At 42.3% G+C, this 22,728-nt stretch overlaps 1 protein-coding gene and 1 long non-coding RNA gene across 2 annotated transcripts in view; one reads left to right on the forward strand and one right to left on the reverse strand.

Moving 5' to 3' along the window:
• Positions 1-40: 40 nt before the first annotated feature.
• On the reverse strand, positions 41-17,536 carry LOC108499124. The gene is made up of 6 exons (XR_001875431.1): positions 17,460-17,536; positions 16,575-16,663; positions 15,552-15,634; positions 1,760-1,925; positions 728-762; positions 41-608 (listed from the first exon to the last, which is right to left on the reverse strand). It is a non-coding gene; the product is annotated as an uncharacterized LOC108499124 (long non-coding RNA).
• A 2,624-nt stretch (positions 17,537-20,160) lies between these two features.
• KL (klotho) overlaps positions 20,161-22,728 on the forward strand; it is a 48,650-nt gene continuing 46,082 nt past the window's right edge. Inside the window, exon 1 of the mRNA XM_017818539.1 lies at positions 20,161-20,910. Within this exon, the coding sequence (XP_017674028.1) occupies positions 20,161-20,910 (750 nt within the window). The remainder of the gene's footprint in view (positions 20,911-22,728) is intronic.

A 22,728-nucleotide genomic window follows, 5' to 3' on the forward strand; every position in this document is an offset into this window, starting at 1 on the left:
CACAAACAGGTTTTCAGTGGACATGTATTCCATTATTTACTAGATGAACTTGTCTAGATACAGCTTCCAGCACCAATAAACCTTTCATTTACAAGATCTCTGCTGGTTTGCTCTTGTCTGTGCAGATATTTAGACTGTGATTCAATCACCTTATAAGCACTCCTTTTTTTCAGCTATGAAATTTGAAATACTTCAGTTTTCACTCAATTTTCCTGTCTTCTCATCCATTTTAATTTTCTCAAACTTTATGGAGTCAGCTTCCTTCTTTGACTTCACATACCAGTCCATAGCTGAATATTTCAGGAGCAGTTCTGGCAGAAAGCTCCCACAGGACAGGAAGTTTTCTGGACACTGTGTTGGAGACCAGCCCACTGGACTTTTTCCTCCTTTAGGTGTTCTCAGGTCTCATGGTGCTGTTATTATAACCTGCAGCAGGTTATCACCTATTAGCTGAGCACAATTATTCAGGTTGCTATTTTTTTCTGTGACGTATACCCCATCAGCTCAGCCTGCTGGTAAGTGTCATATCCCCAGCAGTTTATGCACACTGTTTCCCCAAATTTCTCTGTAGTAAGCAAGCTGGAATGACTGCTGGAATGACCGCTCATCTGTGAATAAGGGTGGCAGATTATCAGCTTAGTCTTTGCACAGGATTCTTAAACAAATTACTCTTTACTTAGACATCGGGGGCAATATACTGATTGAAGCAAAGATTTCCTCTGTTTACCTTCATTTTCTTTTCTCAGCCCAGAGATCTGCTGTCTGTTCAAAATGGAAAGAAAAGGATAAACCAAGTCACACTTGGAGGTAGGGCAACAACCCTAATAGCTAGAGGAGAAGACTATTATATGTCTTGTGTACATAGAATATTTGACTCAGCCTGACATTCCTGTAAGGAAAGAAGGGAAAATGGTCTAGATGAAACATCTATGAAGTGACTGCAAAAGTGTTTGGAAAATTTTATACACAAAGTCAGTATCAGTTTTTCCCTTCCAGAGGAGGAGGAGGTATTGACTGCTGCTCTGCAGAAGGTCTGCTCAGCACCTGACACTCTAATCAATGGAGTAATTGAGCGGAGACCACATTTTTCATTTTGCAGATGATATCAAGCTTGGAGGGACTGCAAGGCTACCAGTGAACTGGTTCAGGCTTCAGAATGGTCCTGATAAATGTGTGAAAACCATCTGACCTTTCCCTTCTATGCCAACTCAGTTCAACAGAGGCAGGCACATTTGACTGAGAACAAATGAAGGAAGGGAGATGAATGATTTGGCAGCAGTTCTGCAAAGCGATCTGAAAATCACAGGGGATGAGAAGAAGAACATGAATCAGCATTGTGCAAAAAAGGCAAACATCATATGGAGATGTATAAATAGGAGTGTTAAATATAGGCCAGTTAAAACAGTCCCCCTGCTCCACTTGGCACTTCAGAGGACTTAGCTGGCATAAAGCAGTTCCTGACTTCGTAATTGCAAAAAGATTCAAGGACTTTATTGTTTGGGTTTTTTTGTGGTTTTTTTGTTTTTTTTTTTTTTTTTTTAAATCAGTAGAGAAGAAAACTGAAAGTATGATACAAAATTAATGGAATTAAGCAGGATGAAAGGAGTTCAGTTCTTCATGCATGTCCTAATGATAAGGGTAGTGAACACTGGCAGGTAACACTGGCCATGAGGTTATGAATCTCTGTTATTAGATGTTTTTAAAAATAGGATGGACAAACTGATGTTAGGACTCTAGCTTATAGAGAAGGTGATCCTACCTTCTGGCAAGGGGTTGGACTCCAGGGAGCACACACACCTTCCAGAGCCTTCCCAACCGTACCTCACTCTTTCTCTGATTTGGTAGGAGTTTAATGACATGATGCTGGAAACTGAGACATGTGGCTGGGAAACAGTAGCCAGAGACCTAGGTTGTTGTCAGCACCTCTGTACTGGCCAGAAGGTGACAAGGAGATGTGGGAAACATGAAAATTATTGCATTTGGCCCTATTTTCTTATAAAAAAGGAAAAATCATAAAGATATGCCAGCTTGAAAATAAATTGCATGACACATATTGTCTTTTATACTGCATCAGTATTGATGTAAAAAAGGACACATGCTAATATCAAGATATTGTCTTCTAGGGCTTGACCTTAAATAGCTTTAGAACTCATTCAACAACAGATTGTCAAGCTAAAAATTTAGCAACTCTCCAAATGCCACTAGCATTTCATAGCATGCAGAAAACAGTCTAACTCTTCCCAAACCACAGTGTGTTCATATGCAGATCCACTTTTGTGCAAGGCCAGCAAGAAAAACACAAGTTCTCTTTACCCAGCCTGAGCAAAACAAAAATGAATTTGACAGCTGGCCTTAAACACTTTCTCCTTGATGATTCAAAGAAAATGGAATCCATCTAAAGCTGTTGATTAATTCTTCAAATACAGATGGAGAGCAATACCTTGAAAATTTAACCCTTAGAAGTATAATAAATGAATGCATGGGGGTGGGGGAAGGGCTTTCTTTTACAAGGTTTTCAAACAGTCCTTTTCAAGGAATATAATACCTATTTTGTATTACAGGAGGCCTTTATCTCTACAGCTCATGAAATGTAAGAGAAAAGCTTCATAGATTCTCATAAAAGTGATGCGTATTACACAGAGTCTAGACTTTGAGGAGTTATGGATCCAAGCCAAATAATCTTTCTTTTCATAGAGTCCAAATAATTATCAGAGGCAAGAGGCTAGTCAATGGATAAAGTATTAGTTCAGATAAAGTATCTTCTAAAATACATTTTAGTATAATTTTGAAAAAATAGCAATAGCCATGGATTGCAAGGTGCATTTCTAGAAATATTTAATCAAATAATTCAAATGTGTTTCAATGTATTTGGGGCTATTTAACATTTAGGTTATCTCTTTAGGGCTAGTTTCAGTACATAGGAAGTTTTTACTGTTGCTATCAATAGTATGGGTTGTAGAGTTAATCAGACTAAAAGTTTAAGAATTCCTCCGGGAGAACTGAGGTTTTTATCATGACTGAACTAAAATCTGCCTCTAATTTAAAAATATTACAATAGATTTGGTGAATATAGTCTGTCTTTTTGTGTTTATATGTACTTTTAAGAGAGAGGACAGTAATAACAATTTCATTGAACACCCATATGTACACATTCAGTGTGCTATAAAATATCTGATTAAATCTAATTAAAGGAGAACACTGCATTTAGAAAGTCCCTCTTCCACTTCTTCTGAAACTGGCACATTTTCATTAAAATGAATGCCATAGAAATGTACAATTTGTAGGAACTAATTTATCTTCCTTTTTTTTTTTTTATTTCTTACAAAGTCATAGGAGGCTTTTAAAAGTCATTTCCTCCACAGAAAATAGGAAATAAAATACAATAACTTTTATTGCATCTGGAGAATATAGTTTCCCCTATTGTGCCATTCAGTGGTAGTTACATGATTCTTCTAGACATGCTGACATAAAAAAACCAAACAATTTTGAAGGATGAAAAGAGAAATTTCAGGAATATGTTTCTCAGGTTGTCCACACCAAAGATTGCAATACAAAAACCCAATCTTTTTTTGAGCCATCATTTCTAATATCATGGTAGTAAAATGAATTAGCAAAGGAAAGAAGCAAGTCAAATATATTCTTACAAGGCAGGGCACACTGTGAATGCAAATGAGATCATACATAATCCCAACTCCTTCCTTTTGGTGAAATATTGCTTTGGAACTCTTTCAGAATATAAAGTACAGAGAAGCAAATATAGCATACAGATGGCCTCTAAGCAGAGAAATTTTATTTTCCTTTTAAAACAGGGATTTTAATCAGCAGTGATTAATCCCCAGATAGAAATGAAATTGATAGTCATATTTCAGTAATTATAACAGTACCTTAGACTACAGTTTTAGTCATTGTTCAGTAGAGAACAAGAAGTGTCCCAGAGGAAGCTGCTGCTGGACACATCCTATACCAATGCACTGGGCAGGATATTGTGGGACACCTGTACAGGACTAGCAGGTGAGCTGAGCTTGAGATTTGGTTCCAGTGTTCCAGTTCATCCCATCTAGCAAATGACACAGGATGAAATCCCAGTTTGAACTCGATGTCATCTAAGAGGTCATCTACACGTTACAAATGTAAGACAAGGCAAAGCACAAGTGGTTTCAAAAAACAACACCAGCCCCCATGCTCCAGCCCCAGTAGCTGGCTTCACCTGACATGATCTCCTGACTCTTTGACCATAATTAGTTGTTGAGTTTACATGAGTGATGAAGACCCTGGGGTGAAGTACATTCCTGGGCCAAGGCTCAGGACAAGAATTGTGTATCATTTAGCTCCCTTTTCTAAGTAGTGAGAATTAGAAATCCATAATCTGTGTTTTAACTTGGTGAAGGTGTGCATTTCATTCATTCAGAATTCATAAAGAAAAAATGCCAGTTAAAAATAGTCAGAAGACGGATGTCTGTTTGATAAAAGGGGATGGTAAAGAATAAAAAAAGGTTATTCTTTACACTGAATCTTAAAGGCTTAGTATAAAGAATAAAAATAAATCGATAAGAGACTAGTTAATGATTAATGAATTCTGTAAACATGTTACATGACTACAGAAAATCAGTATATTGTATTCTGGGAGACAGCAAACAATGTTTTCAAAGCAACCTATCAGGCCTCATGTTAGAATTTTGGTTCTAAAGTAATAATTCTAATCTACTTAAAGCCATTTGTGATTGGATTTTTAATATAAAATACAACCAGAAAAAAGATTAACAGCATTATCTCTGACTATATCTGGTACAAACAACATAAAATGTCTGAGAACAACATTCATGTATAAGGAAATGAAAGCTGGATAGGAAATATTTGAAAAGTGTTCTTGTTTTGCTTCAGAGTGAATGAAGGACCTCCTACCTGAGACAGAAACAAAGCAGACAAAAGAATTTTTGATATTGCAGTAGGGAAGGGCTTTCAGCTAGCATCAGTATGAAGACATTAATTTGAAGGTCAGGTGTTCCCACAATACAAAGTACAAAAATTACATTTCTCATGACAGTTTGTAATGGGGAACACAGCATTAAATTGGCAGATGTTCATTTATGGCAGTACAATTGCAAAAGCTACTTTTGTGGCACAGAAGGAAACTGTGGGTGACTCTTCTCCACCAGGTATGAGGCTTCACTTTTTGTTATAAATTCCATGACAAATTTTGTATCTGACTGGCTATATGTATTTTTCAAGGGGGATGATTACATTGCAAATGGATAGATGATAATTCAAAGTACGTGACTTCCAGCTTGTTATACCCATTGCATAAGGCACATTGATACTTAGATTATGCTATCTACTCTTGTGCCTGGTTATACAAGATAACACAGTTGTTAAGCAAGTCACAATTATTATCTTTGTACAACATGTTCTTTTATTGCAATGGCATGCTCACTTAGCAATTCTGGATACCTGGAGAAAATCTGGAATGCCTGCACTCCCGTCAAGAGATAAGATATGTGGAGGCAAAAGCCTCAGCCTCCTACACCTCACACAGTGTTTCTCTAGTGTGTGTCTGTGCTTTCATGGTCAGCCACTCCCTTGGAAAGATGAAATACTTTTTCCTTCTTGAGTTCCTTCTCCTTTTGTAGTCCTTTATATCTCTGGTATAGCACGTTCTGAGGATGTCTGCTGCCAAATGCTTTTTCCATGTCTGGTTGCAGTCACAAGATGTAATCAGCAGTCAAATGGGACAAGACAGATCAGTGTTTGAATCTTTGTTGTTTTCTGACCAGAGAGAGAGATAACAACATGAGCTTTGGTTTCTTTTCTTGTATTTTGGTGTTATTGTCACACTGCATCTGTGGCAACGGTACTGCACGTGTGAGTTATGACCACTGAGCTGCATAGCAAAACCTCATTTTCTCACTCTCTTGCTTCTAGATAAAAAACAACTCATCCCAGCCCAGCTGGGTAAAAGAAGTACTTTCCTTGATGGTAAAAAACAGATCTTCAAGTTTTCAGGCAGAGCCATGCACATCCAGAAACCTCAGTCTTCAATTCCCACAGCCAGATAAATGAGCCAAGCCAGAAGGCTGTTATGACTTAGGCTTCTCTAGTTCTTTGATTTTTTGATACAAAAATTCCATCCGTATCAAAACTGGTATGTACATTTCCATAAAAAAGCTGTGGTTTTGATAAAGCTTCATTTTCTAACCAAAAATAGTTTCTGTTGGAAAATTCCCAACATATCATATAAAATACTGTTTGGATGACACACCCACTAAGATAATATCACCTTAATAACAACTTAGGGTTTAATACACATTTACCAGCAAAAAAGGCTAATCTTCAAAAATTTTCATCAGTTGTTTAAAGAACATTGTGCCTCATCCATCTGAACTTTTTCTTCATATAGTCTTCTGAACTCAGATATTTCACGAGATCCTTTCTTTAGCGTCATTAGGGTCTTGAGCTCTGGAGACAAATCTCTGTTGGAAGACACTGATAACCATCGCAACAACTTGTATTATTTTAGTGCTTTTCCCTTCCCAAAGCTTCACATTCACATTGATGACATCATCACTTTCCCTTTTTCCCTGAGAGTGCCAAGAAAAACTTTCATTCAAGGTAAAAGTCAAGATGGCTATAGATTAGGGATTTTAAAGAAGCAATTAAATAGTACTAATTACAGACAGTATGCTAGCAGATCAAGTATTGTCAAGTTTGGGGTACTTAAAAAAAATTCTTTCCTGTGATCAAATCTGTAGGTAAACTTTGCCAGTCTAAGGCATGGGAATAAAAAAACCCAGTGCTCTGCTGTATAACGGTAATCTAATGTTATCACCATTTAGCACCAGTTTTATCACCAGTGTTTAGAAATATGTCATGCATGTGTGTACACATTGAATTTCTACTCTTTCTTGTTGATGGTCATGTAACATTCCCAGAAGTGAGAGGATTAGTAATGTTTGTAAACTTGTCTGAGACATGGTAACTACATTATTCCTTTAGACCGTGAGTATAATATCATTAACTGCTATAAATTCTTTTTTCCTTCTGTCAATATATGTGAATGATAGCTTTTAATTACTCTCCTGAGCCCACTAGCAAATATTTCATGGAATCATCAATGCACAGTTGCCCAGCTGGCCTGACAATAACTTTTCTTACACCCTCTTTCTACTGCAGTTCCAGGAACCATGAATCTCCTTGGCTTCACATGGACCAGTCCTATCCCATGCAACAACAAGCACCCAAGATTTTTATCCTTGGTGTTTCTGATGGGGAAATTCAGTCATCACACAAAGTGTGATGGAGGAGAGCAGAGAAGGGTAAAGGGTTTTCCATTGAAGCGATAACCATGGTAGGTCTGTGTGGGGAGTGTTATTCCTTAAGAGGCAGTATGATCATAGAATTCTTTCATTTGGAAAAGACATTTAAGATCCTCGAGTCCAGCCATTGACCCAGGTGACTCCGCCACTTCCATGGACAGCCTGTTCCAGTGCTTTAGTGAAGAATTTTTTCCTAATATCCAATCTAAACCTCTCCAGGTGCAACTTTAGGAAGCTTTGTCTGGTAATACAAAGTACAACAGAAGGTTAAAAGCTGGAAAGAAAAGTTTGTAAGACTTACATAGATGTTTATACACATTTTCAGAAATCTGCATATAATTTTGTGCATGTGCAGATGTGTCCTTTGAATAGGAGCTGGTAGGGAATTAGGCTAGATAACTTAGGGACATGTTTTGCTGGTTATTGCTGTATGTGCAGATTTAAAAAAAAAAATCAATTCTTGTATCGAACAGAAAGGACTAATTGCACTTTTAGCCATTTCCATGTTGCTGAAGAAAAGAGTGTGAAAGAGACTGATTCCTGTGCCTAGGGCTAAGTAGCGCCATTTGGCTCAGGTCTGCAGTGGTTATGGCTGCTCCCCTTTGTAGCAGATTTGTATTGCAGAGAGTTGTGCAAAATCAGAGACAGAACAGCAATTAAACAGAAGGGTGATTAGGGGATGAGCTTGCAAGCACACCACAGCCCTCTTTTATTTACCAGTACAGTTGGAGCTGTGGGTTAGTTTAGGACAGAGTAGCTCTGGCAGAACCATCCTTGTTTCATGCCTTATACGGTTGCTGGATTACTTTACTCAAACAGTGGGCCTGTGGGTAACCAAAGCATTTCCCATTTCCAAACAGGAACAGAAATTAAAATCCTCTGCAGAAATAAGGTTGTCTTCCACTTCTGGGTCGTGTGTCACCCCTGTCCTCCATGTCCTGCTTCCCAGCCCCATTAAAGCACACAAGCGGAGCGGTTACTGGGAAAAGAGGGTGCATGTGAGAAAGGACAGAACTGATAGGATTATTAGTCACATAATTTTCATTGCTCGTGATTGAAAGAAGCAGGTTACTCTGCTGAAGTAGAAGAGGTGGGTGTTGAGGGGGAAGGGTTTGCTGTAGGTGTACAATGGAACAACTTCTTCCTTGCCTTCTACCTGTCAAGTGCTAGCCCCGGAGTTTGGGGCCAGGAATTTGCTCCACAGGCCCTTATACGTGACCTCCCTGGTCTAGCTCTAGTACTGACTGCTGGGGTCAAGCAGCTATCCTGGAGCAGGTGATAGGTGAGGAGGGGAAGCCTTTCATTTAGGGACTTCACAGTTTTCATGTACCAAACATACCTGGACAGACTGTTATTGCAGACAGCTGGCACTTGCTACCATGCAAGGACCTTCTCATGGATCCATGCCCTCCATTAAAGAAACAAAAAATATTTCTGTTGGTGAAGATAAATCCCATTTTGGAAGAGGTACAAGCTAGGCTACAATTAACACAGTTTTATACCTACACTCATAGTAGAACTCATACCACTATTACTATTCCATTGTATGTTAAACTTTGCTAAAAGGCTTCACTCTTTTTACACAGCTTTAGTATCATAAAATCATAGAATGGTTTGGGTTGGAAGGGACCTTGAGGATCATCTCCATTATATCATGCCATAGGTGAAGCTGACAACAGAGACTCCTTTGAGTTTACATATGTTTCACAGTTAAGAGCCTTCCTACCTCTTCTTTGGGGAGTGGCCACCTACTTGAAGGTATTTAGCTGACATTTGCTTTTTAGAGAGTTTACTCTGCAGCCCCATTTAATACTGCTCATATACAGGTACAACACAACACTGGCCAAAGTAAGCCTGGACAATGATTTGAGAACAAAAATGGAAATTCTTGACATAAGTGAAGCAATAACGTGAAAGCATATGCAAGATGCTGCTCTGGAGTGTAGGAGTAGGAGAAGTGATTGTGTTAAATATGGTATGGTCTGCGAGTTAGGTGAAGAACAGGAACAGGGCAGAATGCAGCTGAACAATGATATGTGTGAAATGAGACACCTGATCTGTTTTGAGCACTGTAAAACAGAACTTAGAAATCAAAACACATTGTGTTAGTCCCAGGGAGGCTACAAACGGTAGTGTCAACACCTTGTTACAGGCAAACATGAAATGCCTCACCAGTTAGGTCATGAGTATGTAAGGGGCATGGCTTGAAGACAGTAAACTGGGCAGAGCCTTTGCCACCAAACCAAGCCTGTCAGCATTTTTAAGAGACAGGAGTGGTGCTGCAGTCTCCAGAGACTGCATCCACTGACCTTGAGGTCTTAGAGTGCTGACTGCACCAACAGCTGTGAGATGGGTCTGGAGAATGCCCTTAGCTTTGGGAAGCATGCTTTCCCTGTGGCGTGAAATTTTGCTGAGCTGTTTTTGGAGATACCTGCCATACTTTGAAAAATCACATTTTTCTGCTTTCATTTGTCATCCTTGGGAAACTGCTGCTGGCCTGCTGAAATAATAATAGCAAACATGCTAAGACAAGTCTCACACACTGCAGGCATTGATACTCTGCCCTTACAGCACATCCACTGTGAGGCAACATCCAGAAAAGCCCTTGCACACAGAAAAGAGACTCTCAGACAGCAATGAAAACAAGGCATGAAAAATAAGTGGATGTGTTTAGTAGATTGTCTTCCTTAAAATTTCCAGCTTTTTAAGTTAAAAACTAATTTGAATTGAAGATAGAAAAAATAAAGAGAATTGGACACAGACGCCTTCCTTTCAGTGAACATCTGTTTGCCACCTGAAAGCCAGACCTAGAGGAATTTAAATGCTAAGTTAATAAAAAGACAAAATTAACGTTTTCTTTGTATCTATGACTAAGCTACACAGTTCAGGCAGAAAAGTGCCATATCAGCCTTTGTGTCCATAAATTGCCCAAATGACACCTGCTCAGACAGCATGCCCCAAAAAGCATAGCTCACTCAATAGCTACCCCTTGGTATCAGAGAAATTGGTCTGGTAAATACTGTTTCTCCTCCACTTTCCTTGCAAAGAGTCCTTTCCCTGTTTCAGCCCAAAAGAGGAATTGCTTGATGATGCCTAACTATGCCACATTTTTTTAAATATCTAGGAGATTTAAAACTCATTTACTGCTGTCTCTTACCAAGTATGTTTCATAATGGCAGAGGTCTGCTTTTCTCTGTGTGTGTGGACTGCCCCACCGTGTATATACAAAATATTTTTTGCTACAAAGAAATTGTTTTGCAATTTAAAAACAAAAAATAGGTTTGAATGAAGAATACATGCACCATGGTGGTTAGGGCGTACATTCTTCCTGCAATGAATGCATTTGAAAATAGTTACAGGGGCTGCAAAGCTTTTTTTTCAAGCTGAATTTTTGCATGGGTTATGTTCTGCACACGTATGAAAGAGCACTGTAACGAAATATTTACACTTGGAAAATGCTTACTTTAGATGCTGTTCCAAACAGTAGATAGCCTTCCTAGAGGCCCAACAATTTTAGATAATAAGCCTACTTAACTTCCTTACATATTGCTCAAATTCACATATATCAAAGCTTAATCGATACCTCCTTTAACTGCAGTTTGTGAGTTTCCTCATAGCCAATGAGCAGACATACCAAACACTTTTTTTCCTTAGAATCCCTCAGATACTAATACTTTCTGAAGTTACCCGCTGGATGAGGAGAACTGAAACATTGATGTGCCAACATGTGTTGCTTAATCATTGTGGCATTTTTGTTACGCCTACCTTCAGCTACCCACATTATAATTGCTGTATAGCTCGTCCTTCTTTATGAGTTCGCTCATCCTTCTTTGATTTGCAGATATACACTGTAGGGGTGAATCAGAGTGGCTGGTGGAAGTCTAATCACTGACCTTGAGAATATTCAAAGTAGTCTCATAAACACTATCTCATGGAACTGAAGGCTGCGGTAGCACATATGGCTTCCTGTTTTTCCCCTGATGTTTTGTTCTAAAGAAGAGGTTGTAAGATCCATCACTTAAAGAGGGCAATAACCTAAACCGTCCAACTCCTGCTCAGGAAGAAGTATTAAGATCTTGACACTGCTAAATATTATCCTTTCTCTAATATCACTCTAAGGAAGAGATGAGCATCTTATTGCTCAAAAAAATAAACCTCCTTTGATTTCAGATGTGGGTTAAGCAAGGCTGTATGTTAATCATAGAATCATAGAATCATAGAATCATAGAATCATAGAATCATAGAATCATAGAATCATAGAATCAACTGGGTTGGAAGGGACCTCCAAGATCATCAAGTCCAACCCTTGATCCAACACCGTTGTGGTTACTAGACCATGGCACTAAGTGCCACATCCAGTCTTATCTTAAAAACCTCCAGGGATGGAGAATCCACCACTTCCCTGGGCAGCCCATTCCAATGCATGATTACCCTTTCTGTAAAGAATTTCTTTACAGAATAAAGAATATCCAACCTAAACCTCCCCTGGCAGAGCTGAAGACCATGCCTTCTTGTCTTACTGATAGTTGCCTGGGAGAAGAGACTGACGTCCACCTGGCTACAACCTCCTTTCAGGTAGTTGTAGAGAGTGATGAGGTCTCCCCTGAGCCTCCTTTTCTCCAGGCTGAACAACCCCAGTTCCCTCAGCCTCTCCTCATAGGACTTGTGCTTGAGTCCCTTCACCAGCCTAGTTGCTCTCCTCTGGACCTGCTGCAGCACCTCAACATCCTTCCCAAACTGAGGGGCCCAGAACTGGACACAGTACTCAAGATGTGGCCTCACCAGTGCTGAGTACAGGGGAAGAATCACTTCCCTAGACCTGTTGGCCAGACTGTTCCTAATACAGGCCAGGATGCCATTGGCCTTCTTGGCCATCTGGGCACACTGCTGGCTCATGTTCAGCTTCCTGTCAATCCAAACTCCCAGGTCCCTTTCTGCCTGGCTGCTCTCCAGCCACTCTGTGCCCAACCTGTAGCACTGCATGGGGTTGTTGTGGCCAAAGTGCAGGATCCAGCACTTGGCCTTGTTGAACCTCATCCCACTGGAATCAGCCCAACTCTCTAGCCTGTCCAGGTCCCTCCTGCCTTCCAGCTGATTGACACTCCCCCCCAACTTGGTGTCATCTGCAAATTTGCTGATGGTGGACTTAATTCCCTCATCTAAATCATCAATAAAGATATTAAATAGAGCTAGGCCCAACACTGATCCCTGGGGGACACCCCTAGTGACCAGCTGCCAACTGGATGCAGCACCATTCACCACCACTCTCTGGGCCCGGCCCTCCAGCCAGTTCCTAAACCAGCACAGAGGGCCCCTGTCCAAGCCGTGGGCTGCCAGCTTTTTCAGGAGTATGCTGTGGGAGACAGTGTCAAAGGCCTTGCTGAAGCCCAGGTAGACACATCCATAGCCTTCCCCTCATCCACCAGGCAGGTCACCTGATCATAAAAGATCAGGTTGGTCAGACAGGACCTGCCCTTCCTAAACCCGTACTGGCTGGGTCTGATCCCTTGTCCATCCTGTAGGTGCTGTGTGATTGCACTGAGGATGAACCGCTCCATAACCTTGCCAGGCACTGAGGTCAGGTTGACAGCCCTGTAGTTTCCCAAGTCCTCCTTCTGGCCCTTTTTGTGGATCGGTGTGACATTTGCCAACTTCCAATCATCTGGGACCTCCCCAGTGAGCCAGGACTGTTGGTAGATGATGGAGAGCAACTTGGTGAGCTCTTCTGCCAGCTCCCTCATCACCCTAGGATGGATCTTGTCTGGTTCCATAGACTTGTGGGGATCCAAGTGGCTCAGCAGGTCGCTAACTGTTTCCTCCTGGATTACAGTGGGGCTGTTCAGATTCTTATCTCTTTCTACAAACTCCAGAAGCCAGCTGTCTTCAGGACAACCTGTCTTACTGTTGAAAACTGAGGTAAAGAAGGTGTTAAATACCTCAGCCTTTCCTCATCTTTGATAACTATATTCCTGCCCACGTCCAATAAAGAATGGAGGTTTTCCTTGCCCCTCCTTTTGCTATTGATGTATCTGTAGAAGGACTTTTTTTATTCTTCACAGAAGTGACAAGATTAAGTTCAAGTTGTGCCTTCGTCTCTCTAATTTTCTTTCTACATGACCTAACTATACTCCTAAACTCTTCCTGAGTAGCCAAACATGTGCCTCACTTCAGTGAAGTGATACTGAAATACTCAAGAAATAGCTAGAAGTTGATAGCTAGAATTTGATATAAAGTACAGAGCACTAAGATGTTCACTAAACACGAAGAGGAGAGAACCAGAAGAAACAAGCAAGGGGTTGCTGTATTCCAGTACATAGCTTAGAAGAGTAGACTCCTGGCCTTATTACAGTACAATTCAGAGCTCTTAGTAATGCGTTATCTCTTGTACAGAATAATACCCATCAGACAAACCCTATAACTTGTAGTAAGAAAGGTGTACAAAGGGGGAAAGCTCAGAGAAATGAGGAGCAAGAGATGTTGGGTTCTCACTCAGTTACACAATGAGCAGCAATCACAGCAGCCTACTCTGTAATCCAATTGCCCTTGTATAACTACAAGACTGCTTCCCTCTGCAGATGAAGGAGCAGCAGAGACAACGTGTGACGAACCGACCATTACTTAGCTGCCCAGCTACAAACTTTAAATTTCATAACTGCAGTGCTATTTAACATGGAAATTATTAGACTTTCAGTTTTGAAGTAGTGCACCAATTCTTATGGATAGCAGCTGTGAAGAAATGCTTAATGCAAAATGCTTTGGTTACTGTCCATGCATCTATGCTTTCATATCTCAGAGGTGAAATTTGCTGCAAAAATTGTCAAAGTATTTTTTTATTTTATTAGAAGATCTACTTTTCAAGTCTCGACTGTTGTAGCATACTCTATCTTAGCCTAATCTGGTTCAACTCCTCAACCACATTTGAAGAGATAAACCCTAAACTGTGCATACATACTGTTCTGGTAATAAATGTCTTGACTTCCTAATGGTTTTGAGCCAATCTTGGAAACACAGGAGTAGAGCCTTGCTAGAGTAACTGGAAATGGCTCCCAAGTACATTACGTTAGTATGAAGCATCATTAAAAGACTAAATGACTTCTCAGTTGACTATAAATCACATTTCAGTATTACACACTTCACACAGGACTAAGTTTTTGCTGTTCAGTGAAAATTGATTTTGTATAATATAATAGTTGTGTTTATTAAAGAACATCATATGCCTGTAGCCCTGAAAAATGTTTATGTGTTTGCAGTCCGTGTTGTCTGTACATTTAGTGTCTCAGCAGCTTAGTGCAATGTATTTTAAATTACTAGTTTACAAAGCTTCAGCTCAGTTCAGTTTAAAGTGATATAATTCTTAGCTGGAGGAGAGTCATTTAGGCAGAAAATCTTACAAAGAATTAACACACTACAGCAGTTTTTTAAAACCACTTCTATTTCTTTGTGAGCCAGTCTTTGCCTTGCAGTAAATGAGATCAATATTTTCATGAGCCGAAACCAACAAGAAATAAGTATGTGAACTGAGGTGTCATTCAACTGCTTATTGAAATACAGATTTAGCAAATACTAACTTGTCCTGATGTATGATTTTAGCAGGAGTCATTCTTATCAATTTACCTACAGAAAGTAATCTAAAGATATGATGATAGCAGTAATTTTGCAGCATATTCTTCCCTGAATGAATTTAAAGCATAAAATATTCAACTTTCATGTACATAAAACTCAGCATTGCATTTCCATTTTTTAATAGTAGTCCTTTTTATTTCTTCATTTAAATCCCTGTGGATCTTTCTTTTCATAGAAGATGTGCCATTTTGGCAGAAATTTTAAAATACTGGGAATTTGAAGAGTGATGGGAAATGCTTCAGCTGGGCCTGAACCGAAGAGATAGGATGGCTGTGTATGAAAAGTCACAATTTGTGTCTTCAGAGTGCTGTCAGCTCTGGACTGAGAGACAGGATTCAAGTTTTCAAGCCATCCTGTGGAGACCGAATGAAATTGGCTCCAAAATTATAACAATGTATCACAAATAGAAATTAAAATAGAAGTGAGAAGAGTGAAATCATCTTTCTGGTCCTTTTTATACTGCAGCAGAGACCACAGACTGGGATTTTCACAGGTGTGCAACTCTATTTCACTCCTTTAAGAGATCCAGTTGCTCTGCATTCCAGGATTTTCTATCCTAAAGAGCCAAAATGGATTAGTCAACTCCCTGTTTGGTCTGCAACTTCCCTGGACACTCACCTTTGCTTGTTCACACAGACTCAGCAGACTTTGGGGAGACAGGTCCATTTCTTCATCCACTGCAACCAGGGTTTGGTTCCTGCCTAAAACACAGTTAAAGCCTGTGGCTCACGAGCTGCATGGCTGGAGTTGGCAGGGAGCATTCTTCTCTCCTTTCTCTTATCCTTCAGCTCTGGACTCCTCTTGCCAGCCAAGCTCATGTCTCCATCCCAGGAGAGGAAGAACAAGGCCTCTTCACTATCTCCCTTCTTAGGAGAGAGGCAATTTCTTTTCCCTTCTGTGTTTGCCCAATCCTTCTTTCACCAATAAAGAAAGCACTTTTGAAGACAGAGAGATCATCTACAAACTCTTGTCTTGTCATCTGGGTAATGGTAAGTGTTTATGGTCACCCAGAATTATGAGACACCATTTACAAGATTTCATTTTCAAATGGCCTTCCAAGATGGTGTTTCGCCTTTCTTCCCTTTCCCATCACTTTCTGTGATTCATAGTTTGAAATGTGTTTACTGGTTCCCCTGATGGAGGGTGTGTAAGACTTGGAGGGCTTTGCAGCCCCAGCCACCTACGTACAAGGAAGCATCCAGACACCATATGTGTCCCCTCCCAGGTTACAGATTGTCATTCCTGTCCCATGTGAATAAAACAGCAATTTCTAGGCTTGCCTTGAAGTTACTCCCCATTATCCTCAAAAGTAAGAAGGGCCAAAGTATTTCAAATTCCACTTTTCCTCCAAGGGGATGTTCACGATTTGTCCACTTCTTGGAGACACAGTTGCCAAAGGGTAAAAGGAAAATAATTACAGTTTAGGTTTCTAATTTTCCACCTCACACTAGATCTTGCCACAGAATAAAAGGGAACTAATTTAGAGTTCTTTATGAGATAAAAAGAATTTATGATACTTGAAACAGCAGGAGAAGACTAGAGTGGCTATGATTCAAAGAAAGGCATTTGAAACTCTCTACCACCCTTTCCAGCTTAAAAAAAAAAAAAAAAAAGTGGAGATGAGTGTGATTTGGTACTTACGGCTAGAAGAGAGGAAGAGAGGAGAATTCAACATCTTCCCAAGCATTCCTCAGCACTGCATTCATTACACCAGCAAGTGTGCTTTGGACCTGACAACATCGTGTTTCTAATTTCAATACAATCAGTTACTAGCTGTCTCTAAATAATTCTGAGAAGGTAAATCTAGAATGCTGTTGCACAGCTTTCCACTGGAAACACCTATTGATCAGCAAGTGGAAGTACAATTTGATGGCTTAGCACTTTGCATTTAAGGGACAGAATAAAGAGGAGTATTGTTATGCAGTGATGGAAGCAGTAGAGAAAATGCTCGTCTAATTCAGGCAGTGATTTTTTAACAAAGTTTTCCCAAGTGTTAGTGAAAACTTTTGTGTCTCGAGATGAAATGCTGAGACTGTAAATCTATTACACAAGGCTATTTTAAACAATCTGTATGCTTATACCCATTTGGAAGTATGCTGGTGAACAGAGAAGAGGCATCAAAACAGAAGATGGTGGTTATAGGCACTGAGACCACTTGTTCCACGATAAATGCTACTGGTGTACGGCTGTTAGCTCTTCTGTGGAGATTTTAAAATGAGGAATGCGTTTGCTGCATTGAAGCCAGTGCATGATATGATCTCAGAGAAAACAGTTAAACAAATCTAAAGCAGAAATAGAGTTATTTTACCTAAGTATCCCAGAAGATTCAAGCTCTTTGGGATAGAAACAGAAGTGCTCAGTCAGAACACTGCCAAATTTGATTGCATGCACTGACTGCATACCTAGCAAAGAAAATCTCAGCACAGCCTGAAGGAAAATTATATTAACACTCATGTATTATCAAAAGTTGAATGTTCAGTAATCACCAATACAAAGAGGCTGAAAGTCAAATCTTGATCTGCTTACCTGGTACAGAGTTTGAATTGTGCTTGCTCAGCAAGACAGACCCAGTGGAGCCACGCTTTGAACTCAAGGAGCAGTGAGGGAGACCTGGATGTCTGCAAGTGTTTGGCTGACCTTTCTGCATGGTTAATATTGAACAATTTGTTAGGCTGTGTGTTAGAAAAAAATATATTGGCTCAGAGCAGTGAGTGATTGTGTTGTCCTAAAACACAAAAACAAGCTTTCTTTGTAAGAAAAAAACCCACAAGCAATTGGAAGCCACATTGTACATTTTCTGTCATTTACACTAAAAAAACCCTCAAATAAACAAAAAAAAGTTTTCATCCGACAGACATGCAGGTGAAGTGACAGCATTGTGCCAGCAACTTATGGTCAGATTTTGTCCCTCAAAAATGGGCTGCTTGCATCAGAAACACAGTCACTGTAGGCTTCCTGGACAGTTTTTGAAAAAGGTAGCCTCTTCCAGAAGCTGACAAACATCTTGGCTAGACTGACTTAGAGTAACACCATGAGGCTATTTCTTTCTTTTGATTGTTGACAGACTCTGGACAAAACAAGCTCCTAATGAAGGTGCTTCAGCTAAGTGCCTACTTTTTGGGGCTGCCCAAGTTCGAATAGGATTGATGTACGTTTTAGTTAACAATTAGCATATGAAAAGAGAATCAAGATGTATCTCAAAATCTTTTTTGTCCCTAGAGGTTTTTTTCCTTAAATATCATCAATGGACTTAGCATCACTAATACCCTATTTTAGGCTGTGGTATTTCTGAGACATGCCTCTACATCCCAATTTTTAAGATACTTTGGCAGAGAGATCCAGTGAAAGCATTACACCTCCCCTGAAATCAGGTCTGTAGCTGAACAGGAACCTGGCTCTTCATTCCTTGCTAAGGGACAACTGCAGCAATGCCCCTGTGCACTTAACAACTAAACTCCAGCTTCTGCAAGTAACTAGTGGGTGATGCTAAACACCTTTTTTTGTTGCTGCAGCTCTGTTGTCATAACTGAAGTAATTTACTGTAATTGAATTTCAGCACCTTGTCAGACTGTATCCCAAACTTACTCTTGGCAGACAATGATCAGCCTTGGTTCTGGGCCTGCCGCCCCCTGTTCCCACCCCACACACTTCCTCCCTTAGGGAGGGGGTGTTGATGGTCCCCTGGACTATTCAGACCTCCATCCCTCTAACAGAGCAATTACTTAATTACCAGCAATGGAAGCCTAACTCCAATGTTGCCTGCTTCTTGTTTGGTCTCTTCTTTAAAAACAGCAAAAATCAATCCCCAAAACTGATCTGAATCAGTGCAGAAAATATGGAAGTTGTAGAAACAGGCATAGCAAATGCCTTGTCTGCACTTAAGAGGGATGATAGCCCATTCTGTGCACTAGAAGAAACCTTTGTCAGATCACAACCGGCATTTAAATCCATCGACTCGTTATTAGCAATTACCTGTAATTTTCCCCCGAGGGCATTTATTTTCTATAAATAAAATGAAATTACCTAAATGCCTTGATTCTGTAGTTAAACAACAGCTTTATCTCCTGGGAACATCTCCCTGACCCTAACAGCCTGTCAAGATGTTTTATTCTTAGATGTCCTAAAACATATTGAGTTCACACAATTGAATACCAGGTTTTGCAATGTGTGGGGCTATTTCTTGCTTCGTAGTCCTGATTGAACTGTTTTGTCCTAAGGAGATGAAAATGGCAGTTCGAGACCTTCCTTTAAAGAGCAGTCCATGCATCACGCCTGCTCAACTGTAACTTAAGAAGCGTAACTCAGTAAGCAAACTTAGCTCGATCTGTTTCCTCCCCGTAAAGATCCGTGAGGCATTTCTAATTGGAATTTGTTTTGTGTGCAGTAAGCAACCAAATACACCAAGCTCCTACTCCTAGAATGAAAAGTGTTGTTACTGGGAGGTGACAGCCCACGAATTCCCCGGGAGGAGGCGGGGAGGAATGAGTGCATGATGTCCTTGGACAACGAGTTTCTCTGCAACTACTGTTACATGAGACATCGCAAGCGCCATGTGTCTTGCCAAGGAAGCACGACGGAAATACTGAGTGAAGGGAAAATCGTTTTTATTTCTTTGCCTTTTCCCTCCAGCCCCACGAATCGCTCCCTCCCCTTGTCCCGGCGCAGGGACCCCAGACTCCCTGACGGCGGCACTGCAGCGGGGGACGGGAGGGGGCTACGCTCAGCCCCTCAGAGAGAACGGATCCAGCCGTCGAGCCTTTCCGCAGGCTCCTCCGAAAAGCCAATTCAGGGAAAGGGTGCAGGGCAGCGGCGACGGTCCCTCCTCCGAGGGGTCACAGGAGCCACAGCGAGGTGCGGGCGCCCGGCGGGGCAGGTGAAGGGCTGCGGGGCTGCGCCTGCCGCCCGCGGACGGGAATCTTCACCCTAAGGGCCGTGGAGGCACACAGAGGCGAACCCGACGGCAAGAGAGGGTCCACCTCTCCCCGAGGATCCCACGCCCCGCTTCCCCCCGCTTCCTTCCCGCCCGCCCCGTCTCACCCCCTATCTCCTGCCCAGCGGGAGCTCTCCCCGATGGAACCGGCCGGGAAGGATGCAGGCGGCAGCTCCGAGGTAATTATTAATGGCCGTGCCCACCGGGGCGTGGGGGATAGGGGGGGCGAGGTGAGATAAAACGGGGCTGCGAGGAGGTGGGAGGCGAGCGCTGCCGTCGCGGAGCCCCGCCGGGAGCATGGCCCTCGCCGCACCGCTGCTGCCCGTGCTCCTGCTGCTGCTGCTGGGGCGGCCGGGACGGGGGGCGCCGGGGCAGGGCGCGGGGACCTGGTCCCGCTTCGCCCGGCTGCCCTACCCGCAAGACCAGCTTTTCCTCCACGACACCTTCCCCGACGGCTTCCTGTGGGGCGCGGGCAGCGCCGCCTACCAGACGGAGGGCGGCTGGCGCCAGGGCGGCAAAGGCGCCTCCGTCTGGGACGCTTTCGCCCACCGCCCGGCCACTCCGCCGGGGGCCGCCCCGCCGGGGCCCGTGGGCGGCGACGTGGCCAGCGACAGCTACAACAACGTCTTCCGCGACGTCGAGGGGCTGCGGCGCCTGGGGGTCTCCCACTACCGCTTCTCGCTGTCCTGGTCCCGGCTGCTGCCCAATGGGACGGCGCCCGCCAACCCCGCCGGGCTGGCGCACTACCGGCGGCTGCTGCTCCGCCTGCGGGAGGTCGGCGTCGAGCCCGTCGTCACCCTGTACCACTGGGACCTGCCGCAGGCCCTGCAGGACGCCTTCGGAGGCTGGGCCAGCCCCGTCCTGCCCCAGCTCTTCCACGACTACGCCGAGCTCTGTTTCCGGCACTTCGGCGGGCAGGTGCGCTACTGGCTGACCATGGACAACCCCTACGTGGTGGCCTGGCACGGCTACGGTACGGGGCGACTGCCGCCTGGAGTGCAGGGAGGCCCGCGCCTGGGATACCTGGCGGCCCACCACCTGCTCCAGGTAAATGATGGGTGGTGGGAAGGGCCCTGGCAGCTCCTTGGCCCCCAGGCCGTGCCAAGGGGGAGGGTACAGAGGCCACCCTTTGCCCTCCCCGTTGGCAGACCTGTCCCCTGGTTGACCACTGGCATGGAAGACAAATCAATGCACCCGACAGAGTACGGGCAGCCGATCTATGGGCAAAGGATGGCAAAACTCAGAGGTGGGAGACAGGAACTTCGTAGCTATGCTTATTTTGAGTTGGTGGAAAGGTGCAGAGTTAAAGCACTCTGTATTTTGCAGAAATGTTTAATCCTGATGCCAGCAGTTCGATTGCCCTTCTGGGGTGTAGAGGGGATGCACTTGGCTGTGCCAGTCCAGTGCTGGATTTCTAAGGTGGAAATGCTTAATAAATAAGACTGTACAGGGCATTCATGTATTTGATAAAAAAGTCTTACTGAGTTAATGGAGATGTATGTTAGAGGTGGCTAAAACGTTTTAGAGACGTTTTCTTGGCGAAGTGTGCAGTTTTTTGAGTATGAACACTTTTTGGGAAAAGAGAGCTTCAGTTCCCCAGTTAGTCTAGTAAGTGGCATAAGTAGTTTGCTATATTTTTGTCAGTGTATGTAGTATTTGCTGGGAGAAACCATTGTGGATTCTCAGGAAGAATTAATTGTGCAGAAATCCTTCCAGCGACAGGTGAAAGGCTTCAGTATAGCTGGAATGGTGTGGCCCTTAAAGCAGGAGCTATTGTACCTTAATACCCATTCACAAACTCCGCTAATGTCCATCTGCTCAGTGTACACTTACTGGCAGGAATTGTATGCTAATGAGTATTGTATATTAGACATGAACACCAAGAAAACAACACATGCCTTATTTGGCTTTTTGCCACTTCCCTGCATTACTTTTTCATTCTTTAGTGCTACACATAAGCCAAAGGAAAAATATAGATGGGAAAAATGTTGGTAAAATTTCAGATTAAATTCCTGGTCCTGAAAACTTTAAGCTCTTCGTTTAGTTACCATGGTGTGTATGTGACCATGTTTCCTGCTTGAGTACATTCAGCATCATCATAGTATCGGAGTCCCTCATAATCTCAAGCATAGGCTTGTTCTTGTAAAAGCTCTGTGAAGGAAGGTACTTTTCTACTTAACAAATGAGAAACTGCGCCACAGACTTGCCTACACCATGTAAAAAGTATAATTAAACCAGGAAGGTCTACTAATGATAGGTTTAGTGACAGAACCTTACTATTAGTTTTGTCCTGGTGATTGTCCGTCAGGATTTTCACATTAGTGGACCTTTTACGCACAGTGTAAGGTGGCATGGTATCAGGGTTTTTTTCCCATGTTTCATGAATGAGGAACTGAAACACAGATGTAATTGAGACCTAAAGTGTTCACTGGTTGATAGTACCTTTCTCCTGGCATGTGATCTTTTTAGCCTATTGGTGAGTTATATTATAGTTACAGCTTTTCTATAGATCAGATGCCCAAATCTCAACTCACCTACAGAGAAGATCAGGGACATGCAATATATGCAGAGATGCTCTCATCTCTGACTCCTCTGGGCAGGAGTCCTCAGTAGAGGCAGAGGTAGAGCCTAACTCTCCAGCAGAGAGAACAGCTTTAACACTGAAAGTCACCTTTTCCTTCTTATATCTCCGTAGCTTATTGATATTAGACCTTTCAGCTTGTGGAAGCAATGAAGTAGGAAGCTACATAGTGCGGCTTCTTCACATCCTGATATCCGTAGATAAAGTGTATGTGATTGTGTAAGGAAAGATTAAGTTCTGCCGTACATGGTAAAGAATGAATTACATTTCCACGCACAAATTAA

The sequence above is a fragment of the Lepidothrix coronata genome, unplaced genomic scaffold (genome assembly GCF_001604755.1).
Source record: "Lepidothrix coronata isolate B3197 unplaced genomic scaffold, Lepidothrix_coronata-1.0 Scaffold69, whole genome shotgun sequence".
Taxonomy (NCBI): domain Eukaryota; kingdom Metazoa; phylum Chordata; class Aves; order Passeriformes; family Pipridae; genus Lepidothrix; species Lepidothrix coronata.